The 23,401-nt window shown below is 37.9% G+C and overlaps 1 protein-coding gene across 1 annotated transcript in view; it reads right to left on the reverse strand.

The window, feature by feature from the left end:
• The window catches only part of LOC150077080 (thyrostimulin alpha-2 subunit-like), a 163,375-nt gene that overhangs the window by 83,332 nt on the left and 56,642 nt on the right, over positions 1-23,401 (reverse strand). Inside the window, exon 2 of the mRNA XM_090386403.1 lies at positions 541-705. Within this exon, the coding sequence (XP_090242529.1) occupies positions 541-655 (115 nt within the window). The 5' untranslated portion in view covers positions 656-705. The remainder of the gene's footprint in view (positions 1-540; positions 706-23,401) is intronic.

Consider the following 23,401-nt stretch of genomic DNA (forward strand, 5'->3'; position numbering starts at 1 on the left):
GTCGCGAGACCTTGGTATGTCTGGTCGTGCCTAAAAGGGTGTTGCCAAATTTTGGCATTACATGATCATTGTCTTCATTGATTTCTTTCAATGCATAAATTGATGAATTTTATTGATTAAAATACAATTATTGATTAATACATTAAAAATTTACATGTATTTCTTCGCGTACTTCTTAATGAGTGGCTGGCGAGCTATGGACACGTTCCTTATCTTTGGAAGCTGTTAAGTGACATAATCAATTTCAGATGGCATTGATTAATCTTATCTCCTACTCTTGTATATATTATGGCGAAACAAAGGAAGTTGTGTACCGTTGAAGTCAACATCAACTTAAACATTAGGAATAAAATAAGCGGCGGATAGATTAGTTACAAAATTCTGGGTGGGACCAATTAATAGTTAATACCTTTGTGTGTAGTACATTAATGGTTAAAGTATTTCAATTATTTATTGAGTTTTAAATGAACATGCTGCACACTAAACTATACAGTAAATGAACTGCGTGGCAGAATAATCGAAAAAGAGAACGTGCCTTACCAACTTTGTGGCATCCAGCCGTTTCCCAGGAGTATCCAATCACAGGCCACGCGGTCCACAAAAGGGCCACAAATACGACAGAGAGGACCGATTTGCTTGAGAAGAACGATGACATGGTGGTCCCGCTGCTATAAAGGCCTGAATATTCGATGTTTCTCGGATATTCTGAAAAGAATTGAAACAACTTACTCCTATAATTAATTCTAGGATCTTTCTCCTGTAAATCTTCCCAAATGCCATACCTACAAATAGTCTTAAAATAACTTCCGCCACTTAGAAAGTAATCTATAACGTTGTGGACCTTTCGAAATTTAACTGAATTACACAATGTCTAAAAAAAAAAGTATCTTCTTACCAACGACTAAACAATTACCATACTGGAAGAATCCTTCAAGTGTGCATTGGACCCATGCATTCTTTATGGAACTTCAGTGAAGAAAACGAATTAAAGATGTGTGCTTGTGTTCTAATCGCATACCTTGGGACTTCGCGAAGATCTGAATATCTCTTACAAAATTATCATATATATTGACTCTGTTTTCAAAGGGTTTAGCCATTCAGACTCTACAGAATAAGTCTATCTGTCTTCCGTTTAAGACGTTATGTAGTTTGTGATAGCTGGTGGGCAAAAATAACCAAACATTTGAAAGCGCATTCGGTTTATCCATGAAATAATTTAACTAATCTTTAAAAGATAAAAAAATTAAAAACAGGATTAATAAAATACAAAATATTTAAAAACATTTCTTATTTCATAATGTTCGAGCTCCTTAAAGAAGCTTTAGAACATTAAAATACCTCGAACACTCGTGTTCTGTTCATTAAAACATATCATTCCACTTTCTTTACTTTGCGACATTGAAAAATAAAATTTTAAGATATCGTGCAATCAAGAGAATTTCTCTAGCAGTTTTAATGTTGTGCCGAAAGATATTAAACTGTTAGCACGAACTTCAGTTGAGTCTAATGGACAAAAATAGTGCGTGGTTATAGCTTAAGAACTACTACCTCTGCAATAAAACTTGGAAATCCCAAAATTCAAAGTTAAACGACTTCAAAGTGTGCTAAACAGGGTTTTGATCTTTAGGATGGATTGAATTTCTGCCAGAGCAAGTGTAAAAGAATATTTCTATCACAAGATCCGTGTAGAAACTACGTAGATGCTCGTAGATAACGATTTCCACGATGTTTATCTCGTTCTGAAGCTTCAGGTGATATATTGGGAATAATAAAAGAAACGTTTAAATGAAATAGTTGCTGTAAGCGATCCTACAAGGGCACAGGTCTCAGAAATCCACAGATATCTAAATATAATTTAATTTTCTTTTCCATGTAAACTCTTTGATTAATACGTAACATCAACATCTTGGTTATTGTACCCTCTAGTCCAAGTCGCCAACCATTCGTAAAAGATACAAATTTAAAACATGGCTTAAACTCCTTAAAAATATTCGGATATCTCTAAAAATGCACGATTATATTATGTACCAGTACAGTATTTGTATGATATACTCTTAGTATCAACAAATTTAAGATTTTAAAGACATAGGCAGTACACAACTATTTCCCTTTTGACTCATTTTTGAAAAAATTAGAACCATTCTTTGATGGATTCATATAAAAAAAACGAAATAAAATTAAAAATACGAACTGAAACTTGAACAAAATCATGAACTATTCTACAGTTAGAACTGCAAAATGCTGGAGTCCCATCCCACACTTTTATAAATGTCAATCAAGATGATATCAGGGATTACTTACACCCATATCCTTCCTGCAAACTTTCCACTGGAGGATTCCAATAGCGAAAATTAGGCTTACGCCGGCCTTAACCCACAAGAACTTTAGACTTCAGAAAACGAAAGGTTCCTTGCCATACTTAATGGTGAAACAACCTCATGGGTTTGAAATATGTCATTTAAGATAGTCGTGCACGCAACCAGCTACCAATATGGCTATTATATAACATTTTTATTTATTTTTTTATGATTACGTTAAACTTGGCGTATTTATGTCGCTTTGCCCTTTTGAATCATATAAATGTTCAACTGATTTCAAGGGGTTCTGCTGCTGATATTCTAATTCCAATATTTATGGAGTAAATACCATAATGTATTTACTCCATAAATATTGGACGTTGTGATGGAGAAGGCGAGTTAAGGAAAGTTGATGGTAAACACATCGAATCAATATCATCCACAGTTTTCTATAAAACTGTGATTTTATCTACAAAAAATATATAAATATTGTAAACAACATCTCGCTGTTAAAATAATATTTAAAAAAGTAATTTACATTTTTTTAACAAAATAAACATTTGAACTGGAAATTGGGAAATTATTGAGGAAAAAATATGCTTCTGTTTTAAGCAAAAAAAAGAAAAAATTGTCTTAGATCGTCTTAAATCTTCTTTGGCTATCGATAAAAGAAAACTATTTCTATGAAAGGAAGCGACAACAAATCATGACAGAACCTGCATAAAGATGCTTTTGGAAATTTATTATTGCCTTAAGGAAGATCAGGAGAGATTCGTGTTGGAAGTTGAATAGATGCAGTGTAGGAACCAATGGATGACAGCGGGTTGATGTCACTTTTCTCATCCTATTCGATGAGAAGCAATTACAAAATGCATGGTAAAACCGTTTACATAGACTCGCATGTAGAGCAGACTTCTCGGACATAATAAGAAAAATTTATGGTGCGACTTATGCGCAAGTAAGTGCGCATAACAGTTTAAAAAATCACTGAAATGAGAAAAAAAAACTACTCGCTTATTACAAGAGATAGAAGTTGTTGTTGTAGGGTTTTAGGAGCATCAGCGACTAAGATCATATTGCTCCGTGTATATTTTCTGTAAATTGCGTGTATTCTGTGGTCGATTTTCTGTTTGCTGGACGAAGATTATGTTACCCTTGCCTAAGACCGACTAACTCAGTCACGTTGTGAAAAAGACCCATAAAAATTCCTCCCGTTATCGATGTGACCGGAACTTAGGTCTTTTCCACCCGATGTGGGGGAGGACGGCAATCCTACCAAACGTACTACCCACAAGGGCACAAAAGATAGATATAAATAGAGAAGATAGAGGCTTCTGAACTTCTGCTCCGATAGTGTATTTATAGCTAAGTGAATTCCAAGAAGTACACTTTTACTACTCAGATTGCTAATTATTTTTTGGATTGTTGTACTTTATCATAAAACAGAACATTCATTATAGGAACTTTATCAAGAAACTAGTAATAAAGATAAAAATTAGATAAGTTTGGCGGCCATAGTGGAATTTTTAAAAAAATACGAAGTATCTGATCGCACTACAACCTTCTCTTGAAAGATTAAGTGTTAAAGAAACTGGTCTTCTAATTAGTAGAAGTCCTCGTGGAAGAAAAACGTGATAGCAGGAGTATTTGTGATTATAATCGGCTCAAGTTTACACAGAGTGTTTTTATGGTATAATTTAATAATAGGCTTAGTGTGCCACACAAAGTTAGTCAATTCGTTATTATTAATCAGAATGGAGGCAAACAAACAGACAGGTAAAAAAAAGATTTCAACCAGCTCCCTCTTTGGACCAATTCAGGTTAAGAAAATATGTTCATATGTAAGAAAAACATTCGCCAGAAATAAAATAAAATTTTCATACTAAGCAATCTATCATGTTTAAAATAAACACTTTTTTTTTTCTTTTCTTTCTGTTTTTTTTTTTTTTTTTCTTCGTTTAATCTGGAACACTGTAATATCATCAAGATGACACCATTTAGGAAAATTGGTGCTGTTTCTGACTATGCAAAGTCCGTTAGTATTTTTAATTAAATGATTTCATACGAAGGTTTTTAATCTCATTCGAAATAAATTACTTTTATTCTCTAAACTAATTTACCCCCGATAACAGTTCATTAACATAAATCTCACTGCAGTCACAGTTTTATGCTTTCAAAAGCGGTTCGATGCATGTTATCTACTTGACGATTTTAGATTAATAAAAAAAAAACATTGACTGGAATTCGGATAAATGATTTTGGCACGTGCTTATAGCAACAACGGTCAAATATATTCAAACGAGAGAAGGGGGAAATCCTCCTATAAAAAGATGGATGCTATTAATAGTAAAGAGATGATCACCCGAATGTGGTGCCTTCTTGCAAAACATTAATGCACTCTTCAGTAGTTTTTTCTTTTTTAGTTCAGTGCATCTTGGTCCTCACGTCCGTCAAATAAGGTATTTAATCAAAGAAAGGTTATAAAGCAGGAAATTACTTTTAACAACTCGCTGACGAGAGGATGGAACTAGATTAGCAACCTGCGAAACGAAGTTGCTTTTGTGCAGTGACTGTTAAGGAAACATCAAAGCTAACAGTGAAAAAGGTCGCCCACGACACATTAAACAGAAAACTGCGATACAGCACCCACTGTACAGTTCGTATTTTCCTCTCCACCATTACCATTTGCTGGTTCTCGTTACCATTATGTGACGAGAACCAGCTTACGTGGCAGTAATTCCCTTTTTCTTGAGAAGAGATATTCATCGCAATTTTCATAGTAAACAATAGTATACAGAAGAGGTCACATGACTGTAACGTCGTTAATGGCCACGTGACCGTTACTAGTAAAACGAGAAACAATTCATTAGTAGCATCTTTTTAACATTCCAGCTGATCAAGATTTTTTTCTTCATTAAATTAACCACCGAAATTGCCGATATGTAGAGAAAGAAACTACACTGCTCGACAAAATTAACAGAACACGTAGAAAACGTGGTGTAACTCGTGCACCTTGCGATGAAGTGGGACAAATTTTGATACGGTGGTGTACCATAGAATAACGATGAAATTAGGAGACAGTGAGAAACTTCGGACAGGTATAAGGGACATTTATAGGGGCTGTAAAGGAATTACCAAAAAGGTCACATTACAGAAGTCGATACAGAAATCCTCCAACGGCTAAACAGGCCTGACAGCGGTGAACCATCCTCAATATAAGACTATCCATAAGATTCTCTGGCAACAAATCCCATTCTTCCACCAGCGCAGACCGAGGAGTTGGCTGTCGGGATGAAATGCGACGCCCAAGGACATCTCAGACATGATCGATCAGATTTAAGGCTGTGATCGTGCTGGCCACGGCAATCGTTGGATATCTTCAGTTTCAAGATATTACTCCTCCACATAAGCTCAATGCGCAGTGGCCTTGCGCACGAAAAGAAAACCTGGGCCAACAGCACTCCTAAAGGGTCGCACATAGGGTTCGAGGAGCTGTTCTGGAACCCTATGTGCGACCCTTTCTATTAATTTTGTCGAGCAGTGTAGAAAACCCATTTCTGGTTTGTTTCTCGATCCATTAGGTTTTGTTGATGGAAAATCTCATAAATATATTTGAATTCCAATAACACTTACGACATTATATCAGCCAATTTTATTGCCAATTTCAGCCAATTTTATTTCAGCCAATTTTATTGCCATATCGCATTGTAGTTCATGAAATATGCAAAGACATGTTTTGTTTTAGTATATGATAAAAAACAGCAAGTAAGGCAATCTGTAATTTAAATAAATTCGCAAAAATCTAAACACTTACAATAATATCAAAAACGAGTATTTTTATATTTATATTTTATATATTTTGTAACCATTTCAGGTTGGAAATCGTGTACAAATATTCATCCCATTTCTTCAAATTCTAGTTTGAACCCTATTAAAGTGTCATTTGTATAACAATCTTGGCACTTTGTCCTATTATCCATTTTTCTGTGAATCGTTTCGTCTCCTTTAAATGAGCAATTGTTTACGAAAATGTTTACATATTCATTGTAGTCCTGGATATGTAAACATTTTAGGTGATAAAAAGCAGTTTAAACGATTTCGGAATTACTATTGAAGAAGACCAAAAATAAGATTTTATCCATCAAATGATTCTAGTTCGAGAAACATTATTGCAATGCTCTCATGTAGCAAATTTCTACAAAGAAAATGTCTATAGAAAATGTCCTTGTACTTTCCCTTTATGTGCATTTTTCTTTTCTGTCCGTCAAAGTATCTGACTATTACAATGCGTTAAATGTGTTACAAACTATGGGCACCACATCCCAAAACTTATAATTTAAAAAACGATCTCTGGTGTGTAATGATATCACCATACGTCCATTCCATTCCTGATTGAATTTCAAATTCCGTCGAAGTTTAGAGGGGCGAATCTTCATTGAAATCTTTAAATAGTGACCTAAACTAAATTCTTTGCTATAACTGTCATCATTAAAAGGGTCAGACCCAGGGATGGAATAAGAATATACGGTGTCTGAGGCAAGAAAGGTTGTCCGTCTGTGCAATATTTATTAAGCTTTCAAAGTATTTGATGCGATCTGGTAAGATGAAGCTGAGGTGAGCATAAGAACAATAACGAGTAAAAAGTTTATTTCGGGGAGGTATGACTCCTAATAATGATTTAACCGCTTCGGAAGTGTGAAGATTACACTTCCACAAATATCCTTATTAAAACTGTTAACCTCACTCTGCAGCAGCATGGTGATTTAGCTTTCAATAACCTGAAGTATCCATTATTTCATTCTAAATACAATTTGTTCCATCCACCGTGACAATATAAAGGTTTCTCCACTTCTTAATCGTTTGTAGGTGTCTAAGTTCGATTCCCGTCTATGACTTGGAGGAATTTCTAAAGTCCTCTTCAATCGAAGCTGTAGTTAGTCAGTTTCCCTGGGCCCAAACAAAACACAAATTGGCTCGTAAAGGAGCATCGGTTACCAAATAAGAAATTACTGAATGCTGAAGTTCTTTTTTTGAGTCAATTAACCCTTAGGAAAAAAGCTCTCATTAAAATTAAGGATTGCTATTGTTTTTTTTTAAGTAGTGCTAATTTAATATGTTTATCTATTATTATAAGAAATGAAACAGACAGATTTCTCGAAAGAAAGAAAGAAAATTTTGTTTTCGACCTGCACAACCATTTGCCCAAAATACCAATTGCTTTTTGATTAATTTAGAGATTTAAAAGTATATTCACATTTTCAAAGTTGCGATTTTTGTCCATCTATAGAAAACTATAGTCAACAAAAACCAAAAGCCTTTGTGATAAGGATACAGTCAGTTTATAAAAGTATGTAGGATTATTTTTCTGTGGTTAGTGTCAATGTAACTCAGGCCGGGGGGCATCAGTTTAATGGCTTTGAATTGACTGTATTCTGATGCCAATTCGTATGCTGTGATGGACGAAAGGGAAAAAGAATCGATTTTTCAGAAGAAACAGCTGCGTAGCTCTCGCTTGACTAATTTAGCCAAAGTGTCAACAAAAGTCTCTAAACGTTTCTTCGCACAGATGGGACTCAATCCGAGGCTTTTTCCCCATGATGTGGAAGGATAGTGACCATAACTACTACGCTTTCCGTGATGGCGAGAGAGAGAGAGAGAGTACTAATACTAATTTTAATCTTCAAAGTCGGAAAGGACACAATAAAGGAAACTTATTTAGAAGACCTTCGTGCCAAACTTGGTCACCTATGAAATACTTTGTATTAAAAGAAAATTCTTCAGTTTCACATTTTTCCATGGAATTTTCCATACATTTGTGACAGCCACAATACCTCCGAATCTCTTTCTAAAGAAAACTAAAATGCAGTATCGAGTGGGTTACACTTTGTGGCCATAGGTTTTTCAAGATCATCAATACAAAAGGTTAAGTATGAGAGTTTATCTTTCGAAAAAGGTTCAACAGAAGCAACAGGAGACATAAAAGGTGGGAATAAAGACGCATAGATATTTTCAGCCAATGACGCTATCAAAGAATCAAAAAAAAAGTATGACTATCATTTGACAAGCGGCAAATTTTCCACTCTTGGACTTCACAAAATCTGTTTTCGATTCTTTAAGTCATTTTTGGTACTGTTGTGTCTGTGTGGTTGTATGGTTTCAGGAGCATCAGCGACTAAGACCATATTGCTCCGTGGATATTGGCTGTAAATTGTGCGTGTTCTGAGGTCGATTTTCTGTTTGCGGGACGAAAAACCCGAATTTTCGGGAGGAAAAAACCACGTTATCCTCGCCTGAGACTGACTAACTCAGCCACATTTCGAAAAATGCCCAGAAAAAATTCCTCCCATCATCCATGGGACTCGAACTCGGGTCTTTTCCACCCTGGTGTGGGGAGAACAGCTATCCTAGCAACTGTGCTACCCACGAGGGCTTTTTTTGGTATTTTTGGTGTTATTTACTTTAATTGCGATGCGTTTTGTTGCTCTCTCGAACGGTCTTAGAATATTTGCTCAAAAATGAAGATAAGAATTTATAATGGAATGAGAAATAAAGTATTTCATACCTTCAAGAATGATCTTAGTGACGCGGTAAAAACAAGTACCGAAATTTAAAATTCACTTGGCATTATCCGGCTTAGAATCATAATACTAAATAACACGAGGACAAGAATGACTGCAGAAAAGAATTTTGCCAGAGAAAAAATCAATACCTATGAGTAGTAAGTAGTAAGAAGAGAACAGGTAACATCTGTTAAGTGCACTGAAGAGTTGCTTGAAAAGAAAAGACGAACGGTGTTAGGAGAGTTATTAGGATTATCCGGTTTTCAGATAAATAAACAACGTGTAAGGCCGTTGGCGATAGCAAAAGATTCAACCAACCACCCTACCAGGTGGGTCAGTACAACTGGAAAAGGAAAAATGATTAGAGATATATAACATTAAAGTTTCTGAGGAAAGTGACTCCACTGTTAAGTAATTTTGCCAGAAGAAAATCGAGATGTAAGTAACAAACAAATTTAACAAAACGAAGGCTTAAGGGGTAAAGGTTTAGGGGATAGAGAAAGTCAGAAAGAGGAAATTCTCAATTGCCATCCTGCCCACCCGTATGGGGAGGACGGCGATTCTACCAACTGTGTTCCCCACGAGGGGGAATTTACTATATCTAGATGAGTCACTGAACATGTTGCAACAAGTTGGAACTCACTGCGACACCACCATTTCAAGATGCAAGGTCAGTCCTCAACTTTTCGATCACATCTCGTAAAGGACAATATGTCAGAAATCAGTGCATTATATCCTGAGTTGATCATACAACAACATCTCGTAAATCAAGAGTACAATTTCTTTGCTATTGTTGTTGCTGTTGAGTTTTAGGAGCATCAGCGAGTAAGACCATATTGCTCCGTTTATACTGTCTGTAAATTGCGTGTGTTCTGAGATCGATTGTCTGTTTGCTGGAAGAAAAACCGAGTTTCCGAGAGGAAAAAACCATGCTACCCTCGCCTGACACCGACTAACTCAGCAACGTTGTGAAAAAGGCCCATTAAAGTTCCTCTCGTCATCGACGGGACTCGAACTCAAGTCTTTTCCACCTGGTGTGGGAAGGACGGCGATTCAACCAACTATGCTACCCACGAGGGCACCAATTTCTTTGCCGTAAACTATTTGTTAAATGGTATCGCATCGTACAGCCGCCCAGCTACACAATAACTCAACGTTTCTTGTAGACTACGGTTTAACAACCTTATCGAGAGTTAATTTATGGAGTTCACTCTAGTCTATGGGTCTCTAGACTCAAAAACTGGTGCACAGTTATGCCTTTGTCTGTTGCGACATTCATGTCAATGTCATGTCAAAATTATTCGGTAAAATCGTCTCGGTATCATGGTGCGTTATCCGATAGGCTAAAAAGGACATCTGCCTAGGGCCCCGATCAGATGGGGCCCCAAATTCACTGTTTCAAAAACTCATTGCTGTTTTTTACTAACATTTTTAGTGATTTTTATCGGAAACTAAACTTTCTACCTGCCAAGAATGAACTTGAAGATTAATTTGAAAATTGTTTTTTTCAAAAATGGCTTTACCGATTTTGATGAAATTTTATATTTAGTTCTTATGTCATATAATTTGTTTTGTTATCACAATAAAATGAAATTGAAATGTTCTTTATTAGTTTCTTCTTTAGATGGGGCCCTCAAATCCATTTTGCCTTGGTCCCCATGAAGGTATAGATGGGGAACCCAAATTCCATAGGCCCCGGGTGCCAAGCGAATCCGAGGTCAAGCGTATCTAGTGCGAATCAAAGAGTGATATTTCTGAGAGATAAAAGTTCTTTTTATTTATATCGTTTTCTATCAGCAGTTTATTTCTCATAAATAAGTTCTCCACTTGTAAAGTATCAAGTAAGGACAGAGGAAGGAAATTCACCTTTCTTTTTGTTATATATATTATATTCTTTACTAACAACTAACCTTTCTAACCGCTTGGCCTCCTTGCGGCACTGCTCCTGCCTCCCCGTGGCGGGGCCGGAAATCTTGGCAAGTAAGTCCACTTGCCAAGGGCTAAAAGGAGCAATCATGGATAACACAAACCAAAATGACATGAATAATGACAACCCAAAGAGATTGAAGACAGATCGGATGGAGCAACCCTGCCCATCTTTCCTAATCTTCCACTCTCTCAGTAACCAGCCTATGAGCAAATTGTCTCCCTTTGTTATACAGAAACATCTAGAGGGTATAGCAGGATCTCCCAAGACGGTGAAGAGACTGCAATCAGGAGACTTACTCATAGAAACCATGAATCAAAGACATTCTGAAAAGCTTCTACAACTGACAAGCTTTGCTGGAATTCCTGTAAAAATATCCCCTCACGCAACCCTAAATTCATCTAAGGGTGTCATATCGAGTTGGGATTTATTAACTGTCACCGAGGAAGAAATAACTCAAGAACTGCAGGGACAGAACGTAATTGAAGCGAAAAGAATAATGATTAAAAAAGATAATCAACTGACACCTACAAGAAATATTATTCTCACCTTCAATACGCCAAATTTACCCTCCTCTGTAAAAGCAGGTTATTTATTTTGTCGCATTCGCCCATACATTCCCAACCCTTTAAGATGTTATAAATGCCAAAAGTATGGGCATTCTCAAACTGTATGTCGAGGAATTCCTGTCTGCCCCAACTGTGGGTCCTCAGACCATATACAAAATGACTGTACTGCTACAAAAATGACATGTACAAATTGCAAAGGCGACCATCCTGCATATTCAAAGACCTGTGAAAAGTGGAAAACCGAGAAAAAAATAGTAAAATACAAGGTTGAAAACAAAGTCAGTTATCAAGAAGCAAGAAGACTAGTTGCACCAAATATAAACCAGAATATTACCTATGCAAATGCTGTAAAAAAATATCAAGCAGTCTCCGTTCAAACCGACGTCACAATCCCTACTAATAAATCAATTTCAGATTGGGCTAGAAATGTCCTCTCTGACATGCAACCAAATGTATGCAAGCAACAATCCAAGACCACAGACCAAGCAAATAATACACCTCTGACAATACCAGCGGTAACTCCTCCACCAGTGATTGCTACCACATCTTGTATTACAAACACAAATACTGTGAAAATTATTCAGGACCCAACCATGGACACAGATGGCACATCTATTCAGGAAGATCCTGTTTTAGAAATCCATGCCGAAGAAGAAGAAATGGACATTGGTAGGCCAGTTTTCTCCAAAAAAGATAAATCTAGATTAGAACGCCATAAAGCAGTCACCTTCAAAAAGCAGTCAGAATCAGCTCCATCAACTAAACACAAATAATGCCTTGTATTTTACAATGGAACTGCAGAGGCTTTCGTTGCAATACAGACGATATCCAAGATCTAATTAATCGATTTTCTCCAGTTGCCCTTTGCCTTCAGGAAACTTACTTAACTTTGCAAATTTCTCCTTCGATAAAGAACTATTGCCTTTATCGAAGGGATCGTAATACAACAAATGCTGCCCATGGTGGTGTCGCAATCCTGATAAATTCCAAGATCCCAAATAAACATATTCCACTTCAAACTGAAATAGAAGCCGTTGCTGTGCGTATAATGCTCCATATTGAAATAACATTAGTATCAATCTACTTACAGCCAAACCATACTTACTGTTTAAAAGATCTTGAAGATCTCCTTATACAGATACCTCCACCTCTCTGTATGTTAGGGGACTTCAACGGGCACCATCCCTTATGGGGCGATCATAAATTAGATAGACGAGGACGACTCATTGAGAGCCTAATAGAGGCAGTAAACCTCACTATACTCAATACTGGCACACACACCCACGTTCAGCTCCCAAGTGGACATAGCTCAGCCATAGATCTCTCCATTTGTTCTCCATTACTGGTCCCGACCATAGAATGGTATGTTTTAAATGACATAATGGGTAGTGATCACTTCCCAATCGTATGCAACCTATTAATAGCACAGGCTCCTCCTGCTAAACCCTTCAGAAAATGGAAATTTGCCAGAGCAAACTGGCCAAAATTCCGGTCATCAGTATCTTTTGATGAGGGAAAAATCCGTCTCCAGTCTATCGATGATGTGACAGAATACATCACGTCACATCTGTTAAATGTGGCTAAAGAAGCAATACCACTATCAAATCCCTCGGTTCGTAGGCATTATAATTATTGGTGGAATGAACAATGCACAAAAGCCAAAAAAGCAAAAAATAAAGCCTGGAATTTGTTTAGGCAGTATCCAACAACACCCAATCTAATAAATTATAAGAAGTCAAAAGCAAAAGCACGTTTCATACAAAGGCAAGCCAAGAAAGAATCCTGGACCCGTTTTGCATCAAGCATTAACAAAAACACTGACACCAATATAATATGGAAAAAAATTAGACAGCTTTCTGGTAAGTTTCCTACCGTACCTTCACCAATTCTGTCCTGTAATGGGCAAGATCTATCTGGTCCTCTGGATATCGCAAATGGTTTGGGCAAAACTTTTGCTGAAATCTCAGCGGCAGCAGCTTATACTCCACCTTTCCAGAGAATTAAAAACACTGCAGAACGGCACTCTATTAATTTCCAAACTTCCCTCCTTCTGCCGTATAACAAACCCCTACAATATTCCGAACTCTTGCATGCTATTGGAGCAGCCCACAATGGTGCTGCCGGACCAGATGGAATCTATTACGTCATGCTAAAACATCTTAATGACAAAGCTTTGCGTCTCCTTCTGGTCTTTTACAATCGTATTTTTCTAGAAAATGTCTATCCAACTTCTTGGCATCATTCTACTGTTTTGGCATTCCTTAAACCCGGAAAAGATCCAACCAATCCCCATAGCTACAGACCAATATCTCTTTCCAGCTGCCTCAGCAAAATTCTAGAAAAAATTGTCCACTGTAGACTCGTCTGGATCATTGAGTCAGAACAGCTAATGAGCAATAGTCAGTATGGCTTTCGTCAAAACAGGTCATGCCTGGACCTTATGGTTAAGGCTGAATTTGCCATTCGTAATGCCTTTATTAAGCATGAACATCTAGTAATGGTTTCCATAGATATCGAGAAGGCTTTTGATACCACCTGGCGGCATGGCATACTAAGAGATCTTTACTCTCTTGGTCTACGGGGCAACCTTCCTATATTTATAAAGCATTTTCTACACAGTAGATCGTTTCAAGTACGATACCAACATGCCCTCTCTGCAACTTTCATTCAGGAAGAAGGTGTTCCACAGGGATCAGTACTGAGTGCCACACTTTTTGCTCTAAGAATAGATTCTATCACCAAACAACTTCCAAATACTGTCGAAACTTACCTTTATGCAGATGACCTTTCCATCTCCTGTCATTCCCAAAATATGAGATCTATTGAACGACAGCTTCAGATATCATTAAATAAAATACAGCAATGGGCCAGCCTTAATGGCTATAGGGTATCACAGCAGAAAACAGTTGCTATCCACTTTTGCAGACAACGCAAATTTCATCTGGATCCTGAACTTCACATCTCTAATATTTCCATCCCAGTCACTAGTAACATTAGATTTCTAGGTTTAATCATGGACAACAAGCTAAATTTCTTAGAACACATTAAAAAAGTACGTACTGCCTGCTTAAAAAAGATAAACATACTCAGAGCTTTATCTGCACAAACGTGGGGTGCAGATCGTACCTGCCTTCTTCGATTATACAGGGCATTAATCAGATCCCGTCTTGATTATGGAGCTCCCATTTATGACTCTGCCAGAAAGAGCGCATTACGCTGGCTTGATCCAGTACAACACAGTGCACTGAGGATTGCACTTGGCGCATTCAGAACATCGCCAGCACATAGCCTTTACATTGATGCTCACGAGCCGCCACTATCTTTACGTAGGAAATTGCTATTGCTAAAGTATTCTGTCAAGATACAAAGTTGTACTTCGCATCCCATCCAGCCTTATCTTTTCAATCCACCATTAGAAAATCTGTACAGAAATAAACCTAGCATAGGAAAACCAGCTGGTCACCGCCTTCTTGAACTACTGCAGGTTTGGAATATATCCATCCATTCCGTACAACAAGTAGCCACATGTACTCAACCACCATGGGTTCAACCTCCTATACCAACCTGTGACACTTACCTCTGTCAGTGGGGGAAGAATGTTTTGCAATCATCAAATATCAGACAAGTTCATGCTGTTCACACTCAAAAGTATGTTGATTTTTTACCAATATACACAGATGGCTCTAAATCCAATTCAAAAGTTGGAGCAGCTGCAGTGTTTCCGAATACAATTGTATCAGCAGCCCTTCCTCCTGATTTCAGTATCTTCTCAGCTGAATTATTCGCAATTAAATTAGCTTTAAAAAATCTCCCTTCTGACTGCTCTTTAAAATCAGTAATTTACACTGATTCCCTCAGCTCAATCAAGGCTTTGTGTAATTCCTCAGATAAATTTCACCCTGTTATAAATGAGATTAGAAAATTATTACTAAAGATAAAAGAACATCACCAACTGGTCACCTTCTGCTGGATACCAGCACATTCTGGTATTTTAGGCAATGAACAGGCTGATAAAGCTGCAAAAAACCCAACCAGCTTAGATTTAACCAATATCCCTGTCCCAGCCTCAGACTGTGCACTAATGATTCATACTGCATGCCTATCAGAATGGACAGCACTATGGCATTCCCAAACGAATAATAAACTCTTACAGATTAAACAGGTTCCGAAAATCTGGCTCTCCAGTATCCGGACATCAAGACGGGAAGAAGTAATTCTTTCAAGAGCAAGAATAGGTCATACTTACCTGACCCATCTTCATTTACTCACAGGAGATGATCCACCACAGTGTCCACATTGTTCTCTAAATTTGACAGTGAAACACATTCTCATTGAATGTCCATACTATAAACAAAACAGAAATACAATCCTGCTATCTTTGGTTAACGATCGAAAACCAATAACTCTAGAGAATATCATAGGTGACAATGCAAACATTCCGGAATTTTTTAACTTTCTGAAAAAAATTGGAGTTTTTAGTCATTTCTGATTACTGCCCTTTCTGACGTGACAAGAATTTCTTATATATTATTACATTAAAAGAATAGGCGCATTATAGCCAAAGTTGCTTATGCGCCATAAAACCCCCACAACAACAACAACAACAACAACCAAATTCCATTTTGCCTTGGTCCCCATGAAGGTATAGATGGGGAACCAAAATTCCATTTTGCCTTGGGCCCCACGAAGGTATAACGCGATATCGACGGTATGCCTAGATTTCTGGATCCTTCCTGTAGAATACTTTTGTATGCACGGTACAAAGCTAATTTTTCTAAAAGTGAAATTATTTCAGGCACCATTGTGTAAAAAAAAAGAAAATTGTTTCAACCTGCACAACTATTTAACCAAAACATTTTTCAGGTAAATCTTCTCCCGGATATCAATGAAAACAGATGAATGCACTAAAGAAACAATTCACGTATTTATCGGATTATTTCTGTGACATTTCGCGAGGGACCTAAGAACGGACAGTGTAATTGACTTACACGAACACGCGCCTGCACACCATCTCGCAAAATATAAAGGTGTCTACAACATCCTGCGTTTTCGGTGTGCAAGCCCACACTTCCCAACACTATTTTCCTGGCTATGGAAGCAAAGACAACGCAAATAGCAAACGAAATAATAGAGAAAAGATAAATATCACTCCGTGTGTACTCACACATTCTCAGTAATGCGTAATGTGCCTGCTGGGAGACGCTGCAGGACTCCATTACTCTAATACTTCCTCACCAGCTCGAACGCAATAATGTAGCCCCTGTCGGATAAGGAGGTCGTTGCGAAGGTGACTGCTAATATCTTTGCGGAAGAACCCTGCGATGTATGCCTTTCTGTCATTCTCAGCCCATACTTCCAAATTATAATAAAAGTTATGGAGGCATGGGGGATTCGGTTTCTTTTTTCTTTGTAAAAACAAAACGACGCCATATTAATGAATTTATACACAGAAGAACAGAACTATCGGAGAAGAAATGGGAAAACTGAAGGATGCTGCAGCAAGGGTTACACTAACGGATGGAAGCAGCTAATCAATGTTAAAAACTACATCATGATGCTATCGAGTAGCCCGGTCCAAGTCCGAAGATATGTATACGTGCATCCAAGCATGTATAGATCTGCAGAGACTTCCCGTAAGTTGGAGATAGCAGCAGGAATATTTCTGCTGCTGTAATAATATCTCGAGACACAAAAAGAGGTTTTAGTATCTTCCCTATTAACAAAGTCGCTCAAACTTCTAGTTTCATTACAAAGATACAAAGTCAGTAATGAAACTAGATGTTTGAATCCTTGATCCATGTATTTCAATTACGCATCTCGTATATACACTGCCCTACCATTAATAACCGGACATCCATCCGTTGATACGGTGCCACATAAGCAATCGGTCTGTACATGATATTTCAATGGCAGTGAAGATCCATGGGTCGAGGATTGGTGGTGTGATCAGCAGATGGAAGGCCCCGTTTTCTTACTTACTGCGATAATAGAGTGCTCTCTAAATCTAAAGTGATTTAGTTTTGTTTCTTTCTAGTGTGCTTATTCTTTTGTTTACTTGAAATGATTCTGCGCTTTAGAGATAAAAAGTAAGAACCAAGAAAGGAAATCCACCTTTCTTTTCTAGTCTTTAAATTTATTACAAACAAACTCTACTAATTTAAACAACCACTTGGTCACTGGTGGCACCGCTCCTGCTCCTGCCTTGGGTGATAAGACAACCCCAGGGCTAAAAGGAGCAGAGATGGAAACAAGGGATTTTCCACGTTTAGAGCCAAAGAGCTCTCAACCACATGACACTCATGACACTGACCATGACTTCTCTCTCTCGAAGAGAATGAAGAAAGACGTTGGCAGACAGGAATTACCAGCATTCCTGATAATACATTCTCTGTCAACACAACCTGTGGGCAAGCTCTATCCCTTTATCATTCAGAGATGCCTTGAACATGCCGCAGGTTCACCAAAAATGGTAAAACGTCTCCAATCTGGGGATTTATTAATAGAGACCACCAATTCTCGACACTCTTAACTATTATTAAGTCTGGCATCCTTGAGTGGAATCCCAGTTCAAATCACACCACATAACACCCTCAATTCTTCAGAGGGAGTGATCACTGAATGGGATCTATTGAACGTTCCTGAAGATGAAATAGTTCAGTAACTTAAAGAACAAAAAGTCACGCAGGCAAAAAGAATCATGATCCGAAAAGATGGCAGTTTAGTCCCTACCCGGAGTATAATTTTAACTTTCAGTTCTCCAAACTTACCAGCTACAGTCAAGGCAGGATATCTAAACTGTCACGTTCAGCCATATATTCCGAACCCCCTAAGGTGTCTTAAATGCCAGAAATTCGGCCATTCCCAGACAGCATGCCGTGGAGACGCAACATGTGCAAACTGTGGGTGTAAAATTCACACACAAACAGAATGTAAGGCACCAACCCCACAGTGTCCAAATTGCATGGGCAACCATCCGGCATACTCCAAAGACTGCGACCTCTGGAAGTTGGGAAAAAAGATACCAAAGTATAAAGTTGAAAATAAAGTTTCCTACCAAGAGGCAAGAAAACAAGTAAGATTAAGTAATCCAAAATGCACTTATGCCTCTGCTACTTATAGTCACCAATCAGTAGCATGTCAGACAGAAGTGTCCATCCCTCCACACACATCGATCTCAGACTGGGCTCGATCAGTCCTCTCGGTCCAATATCCATCTCCATTAAAGGCAGTCGATCAATGCAGTAATACACCACTGACAGTTTCATCCCAGAGACTTCCCCATTGTCAAGAAGTGGAAAATTTGCAAAAATTAGATCCAGTTGAGGTGAAGCAATCTCGCCCCTCAAGAATGTACACTGATGATACCATCAACCAAGAAGATCTGCTTGAAATACATGCAGATGATGATATGGAAGAAATCATTGAGTCAAGACGCCCAAACTTTTCAAGAAAAGAGAAATCAAAACTCGACAGATATAAACAAGCCACTCACAAAAAGCAGACAGACCCATCTTCCACTCACAAAACTAAATAATGGAACAAATCATACAATGTAATTGCAGAGGTTTTCGCAGCAATATTGATGATATCTACGAACTAATTCACCGTTACAATCCTGCTGCCATATGCTTACAAGAAACGAATTTAACAGCAAAAATATCTATTTCTGTCAAAAATTATACTATCTACAGACAAGATCGATCTGATAATAACAGCCCCCCATGGACGAGTCCCCTCCAGACACATTCCATTGCAAACACAATTGGAAGCTGTTGCCGCCCGTGTAGTAATTGGTATCACTCTGACAATGGTCTCAATTTATCTTCCGCCGAACCAATAATGTACAATTCACCAACTGGAAAATCTTATTTCTCAGTTACCTTCGCCTATTTGTTTATTATGAGATTTTAAGGGACATCATCCGTTATGGGGTTCTCTGGTCTCAGATGGACGTGGTGAACTTGTTGAAATGTTACTTTACAGAGAGAATCTGATACTATTAAATACTGGCTTACCGACATATATCTATTTTCCTACTGGGTCAACCACTGCAATAGATCTCTCAATTTGCTCTCCGATCCTCTTCCCAACTATAGAGTGGGCAGTACATCACAATCCTCTAAGCAGTGACCACTATCCACTGATCTGTAGTATTCAAACCACCCATTCCAAACAAACTGAAACAAAAACAAAATGGAAATTTTCCAAAGCAAACTGGACGAAATTTACCCAGTCATGTATCTTTTGATGATGACATCATAGAGTTTTCTGCTATTGACACTGTTACCGATCATATCACAATGCAGATACTAACAGCTGCAAAAGCCGCCATCCCACAGTCTCAAATAAGGAACCATCGGCTCACCAATCACTGGTGGAATGGTGATTGTAACAAAGCGAAGAGAGAAAAGAACGCAGCATGGAACACCTTCCGCAAACATCCCACCACTGCCAACCTTATTAACTTCAAGAGACTGAGAGCCAAAGCTCGTTATATCCGGCGGAAGGCGAAAAAAGACTCATGGATAAAATATGCCTCCTCAATCAACAAAGACAGTGACACCCGAATAATCTGGGAAAAAATAAAGAAACTGAATAGTAAATATCATATGTTGCCTTCTCCTATTATTAATTGGAATGGGAAGGAGATCTCATCTGCTGATGAAACTACCAATGCCTTAGGAACGGTGTTTTGTGAATTATCCGCCTCAACTGCATATCAACCATCTTTTAAAAAAATTAAAGCTGAAGCTGAGAAAAAGAAACTGAACTTCAAAACTATATGTCCTTTACCCTATAACCAACCACTCACAATATCTGAACTGGAAGAATCTATATATACCTCAAGAAATAGCTCTCCTGGCCGTGATGGAATCTACAATATAATAATTCAGCACCTCAATCAGAAATCACTATTTTCATTGCTAAAATTTTACAACATGTATTCTCAGAACATGTATTCCCTACTTCCTGGCGACATTCTTATGTAATAGCCATACCTAAACCTGGAAAAGACCATTCGATTCCTAACAACCATAGACCAATTTCTATTACCAGCTGCCTGAGTAAGACTTTGGAAAAAATGGTTCACCATCGACTCACCTGGTACCTTGAATCCCAAAACATAATCAGTAATAATCAGTTTGGCTTCCGAAAGAATAGATCTTCCCTAGACCTCATGACCAAAGCTGAATCCAACATAAGAAATGCATTCATCAGAAAGCAACATCTCGTCGTGATATGCCTTGATATAGAGAAGACCTTTGATACCACATGGCGCTACGGTATCCTAAAATATCTCCATTCTATATATATGAGAGAACATTTGCCATATTTTATTCGAAGCTTCCTTCGGCACAGATCTTTCCAAGTGAGGCACCGGCAGGTTTTATCTCAAACATAAATTCAAGAAGAAAGAGTCCCACAAGGCTCTGTTCTTATGCCACTCTGTTTGCAATACGAATAAACAACATCACAAACAGCATTCCAAACACCGTTGACTCGTATCTCTATGCAGATGATCTCACCATATCCTGCTATTCCCAGAATATGAACTATATTGAGAGGAATCTACAAATATCCATTAATAACATCGAATTACTGATGGCGCAAAATGGATACAAACTTTCAAGCCATACCTTTCTGCACCAAGCGCAGAATGCATCCTGACCGCAGTTGCATTTGGCCAATCATCCTCTACCAATTGTGAACAGTATTCGCCTCCTAGGGCTAATTTTTGATAAGAAGTTAAACTCCCAGGAGCACATCAAGTATCTAAAAACCACTTGCACGAAGAAAATGAATATACTCCGTGTCATCTCCAGTACATTTTGGGGAGCCGATCGTTATAGCCACTTATATAAATCTCTGATTAGATCTCGACTAGACTACGGAGCACCTGTTTACGACTCAGCTAGGGAAAGTACCTTGGCCCGTCTTGCACCCATCCAACACTCTTCTCTTAGGATAGCCCTAGGTGAATATAGAACATCACCAGTTCAAAGTCTTTATATTAAGGCTCACGAACCTCCACTTAGCAGCAGAAGAAAGATGTTGCTGATGAGCTACTCAGCTAAAATTAAAAGCCTGCCTACGCATCCTGTTTGGCCACTGTTATATAATTCTCAATGGAAGGCCCTTTATGCAAATAAACCTAGAACAATTCGGCTTACTGGTATCAGGCTGAAGAATCTAACCGAAAGCTGGAATTTTCAGCTTGATAATATCCTCAGAGAATCAAAAGATCCAGATCCCCCGTGGACTAACTTCACACTTTCTTTTGATGAATACTTTGAGCAATGGGGTAAAGGTTCTATATCAAATATTAACATCCAACGACTACATATTGCTCACTCACAAAAGTACCCCCACTTTACCAAGATCTATACTGATGGTTCAAAGTCTGACAATCAAGCGGGTGCAGCTGCTGTCTTCCCTAATAAAACTGTTCAATTTCACTTCCAACCGAATGCAGCAGCTGCACTGCTGAGCTTCATGCCCTTAAGCTTGCTCTAGAAAACATCTCGCTACTGTCAATAAATAAAAGTATAATATATACTGATTCACAGAGTGCTCTTTTAGCTTTGAAAAGCGCTTCCCCACTTACAAATCCTTTATTAAAGCTCATAAAGCATAAGCCGATGCTTCTTCATGAGCATCAGAAAACTGTTTATCTTTTCGTGGATCCCTGGCCACAGTATTCCAGGAAATCAATGTGCAGATAATGCTGCAAAGCATCCTTCCATCGTATCCTCAATAAATGACCTAGTCCCATATCCTGATTACAGACATAACATACGAAGAACATCTATGGAACAATGGGCACTTCTGTGGAAAATGCAAACAAATAACAAGCTGTTCCAAATAGTAGCGAATCGCGGTACATGGTCTACCAGTCTGACAGTTATGCGTGGATGTGGCAGATGCCCGGAGAAAGTTACCGGATTATATCATCCTGACAAAGTTTGGCAAAGGCAGAGTAATGGTCTGGGGCTGTTTTTTCATAGTTTGGTCTGGGACCATTGGTGTTTTGGACAAAACCATGAATGCCGAGGTCTATGTAAACGTCCTGAACAATACTGCGTTACTTACGTTGTGACAGCACATCTGAGAAGATCTGTATCAGCGAGACAACGCTCCATGTCATACTGCTCGCCTTATGAGGGACTAGTTTGAGGATATGAGTGTCGATAAGTTGGATTATCCAGGGTGCGTGTGAAGAAGGAGGAGAGGTCAGCCAAAAAATAACAGAACTGGACTGGTTGCCGCTTTAAAGATAAATATCGGAGGATATTTACAAAAAACCTGTTGGAGAATGTTTCTCAGAGACTGGAAGCCGTCATAAAGGCTAAAAGTTTCAGCAAACGATATTAGTTTTCCTGTAAATAAATGTAATATCCGGACACTTGTGTATCTACAAATATGGATACATAAGTGGTAGGGTAGTGTACATTTTATAATTTTCAACATTAAATATTTTATTTGTTTTTCTCCTTTATTCCATATATATATTTTTTGTACAAGGATTACTCAAAAAAAAACATGTTTTTTGGTCATATTTCTTAATAGCTGCAACCTTAGTATCCATGCATGCTAACTTTCTGTAAGAGCTCCAAAGAATGAAGTAATCTTAATTTTAAAGAAATTATACAAAATCTTTTTGACAACGTTACAAATAGCTGGTCCATTGGCAAAAACAAGTGTTTTTGCCAATATACCAGCTACCCTCGCCTGGGACCAACTAACTCAGCCACGTTATGAAAAAGACCCATGATCGGGTATTTTCTACCTGGTTTGGGAAGGATGGTGATTATAAACTAAACGTATATGTCATTATTTCACGTCACTGCACATACCTTACAATGTAATCCTTACTCAAGGTTTGTTTTCTAATAATTTAATTATTTTTGATAAAAAATTGAAATACAACACATTTCAGGGAAAATCTGTGATTTAATCAAATAAATCACAGACGAACAAACAGCAAAAAGTATCTCAAATCGTAGAATGAAGTCTCATTTTTATAATGTACTTTACTTATATCTTCCT

The sequence above is a fragment of the Mastigoproctus giganteus genome, chromosome 12 (assembly GCF_048544385.1).
Source record: "Mastigoproctus giganteus isolate SK-2022 chromosome 12, ASM4854438v1, whole genome shotgun sequence".
In the NCBI taxonomy this organism is placed as follows: domain Eukaryota; kingdom Metazoa; phylum Arthropoda; class Arachnida; order Uropygi; family Thelyphonidae; genus Mastigoproctus; species Mastigoproctus giganteus.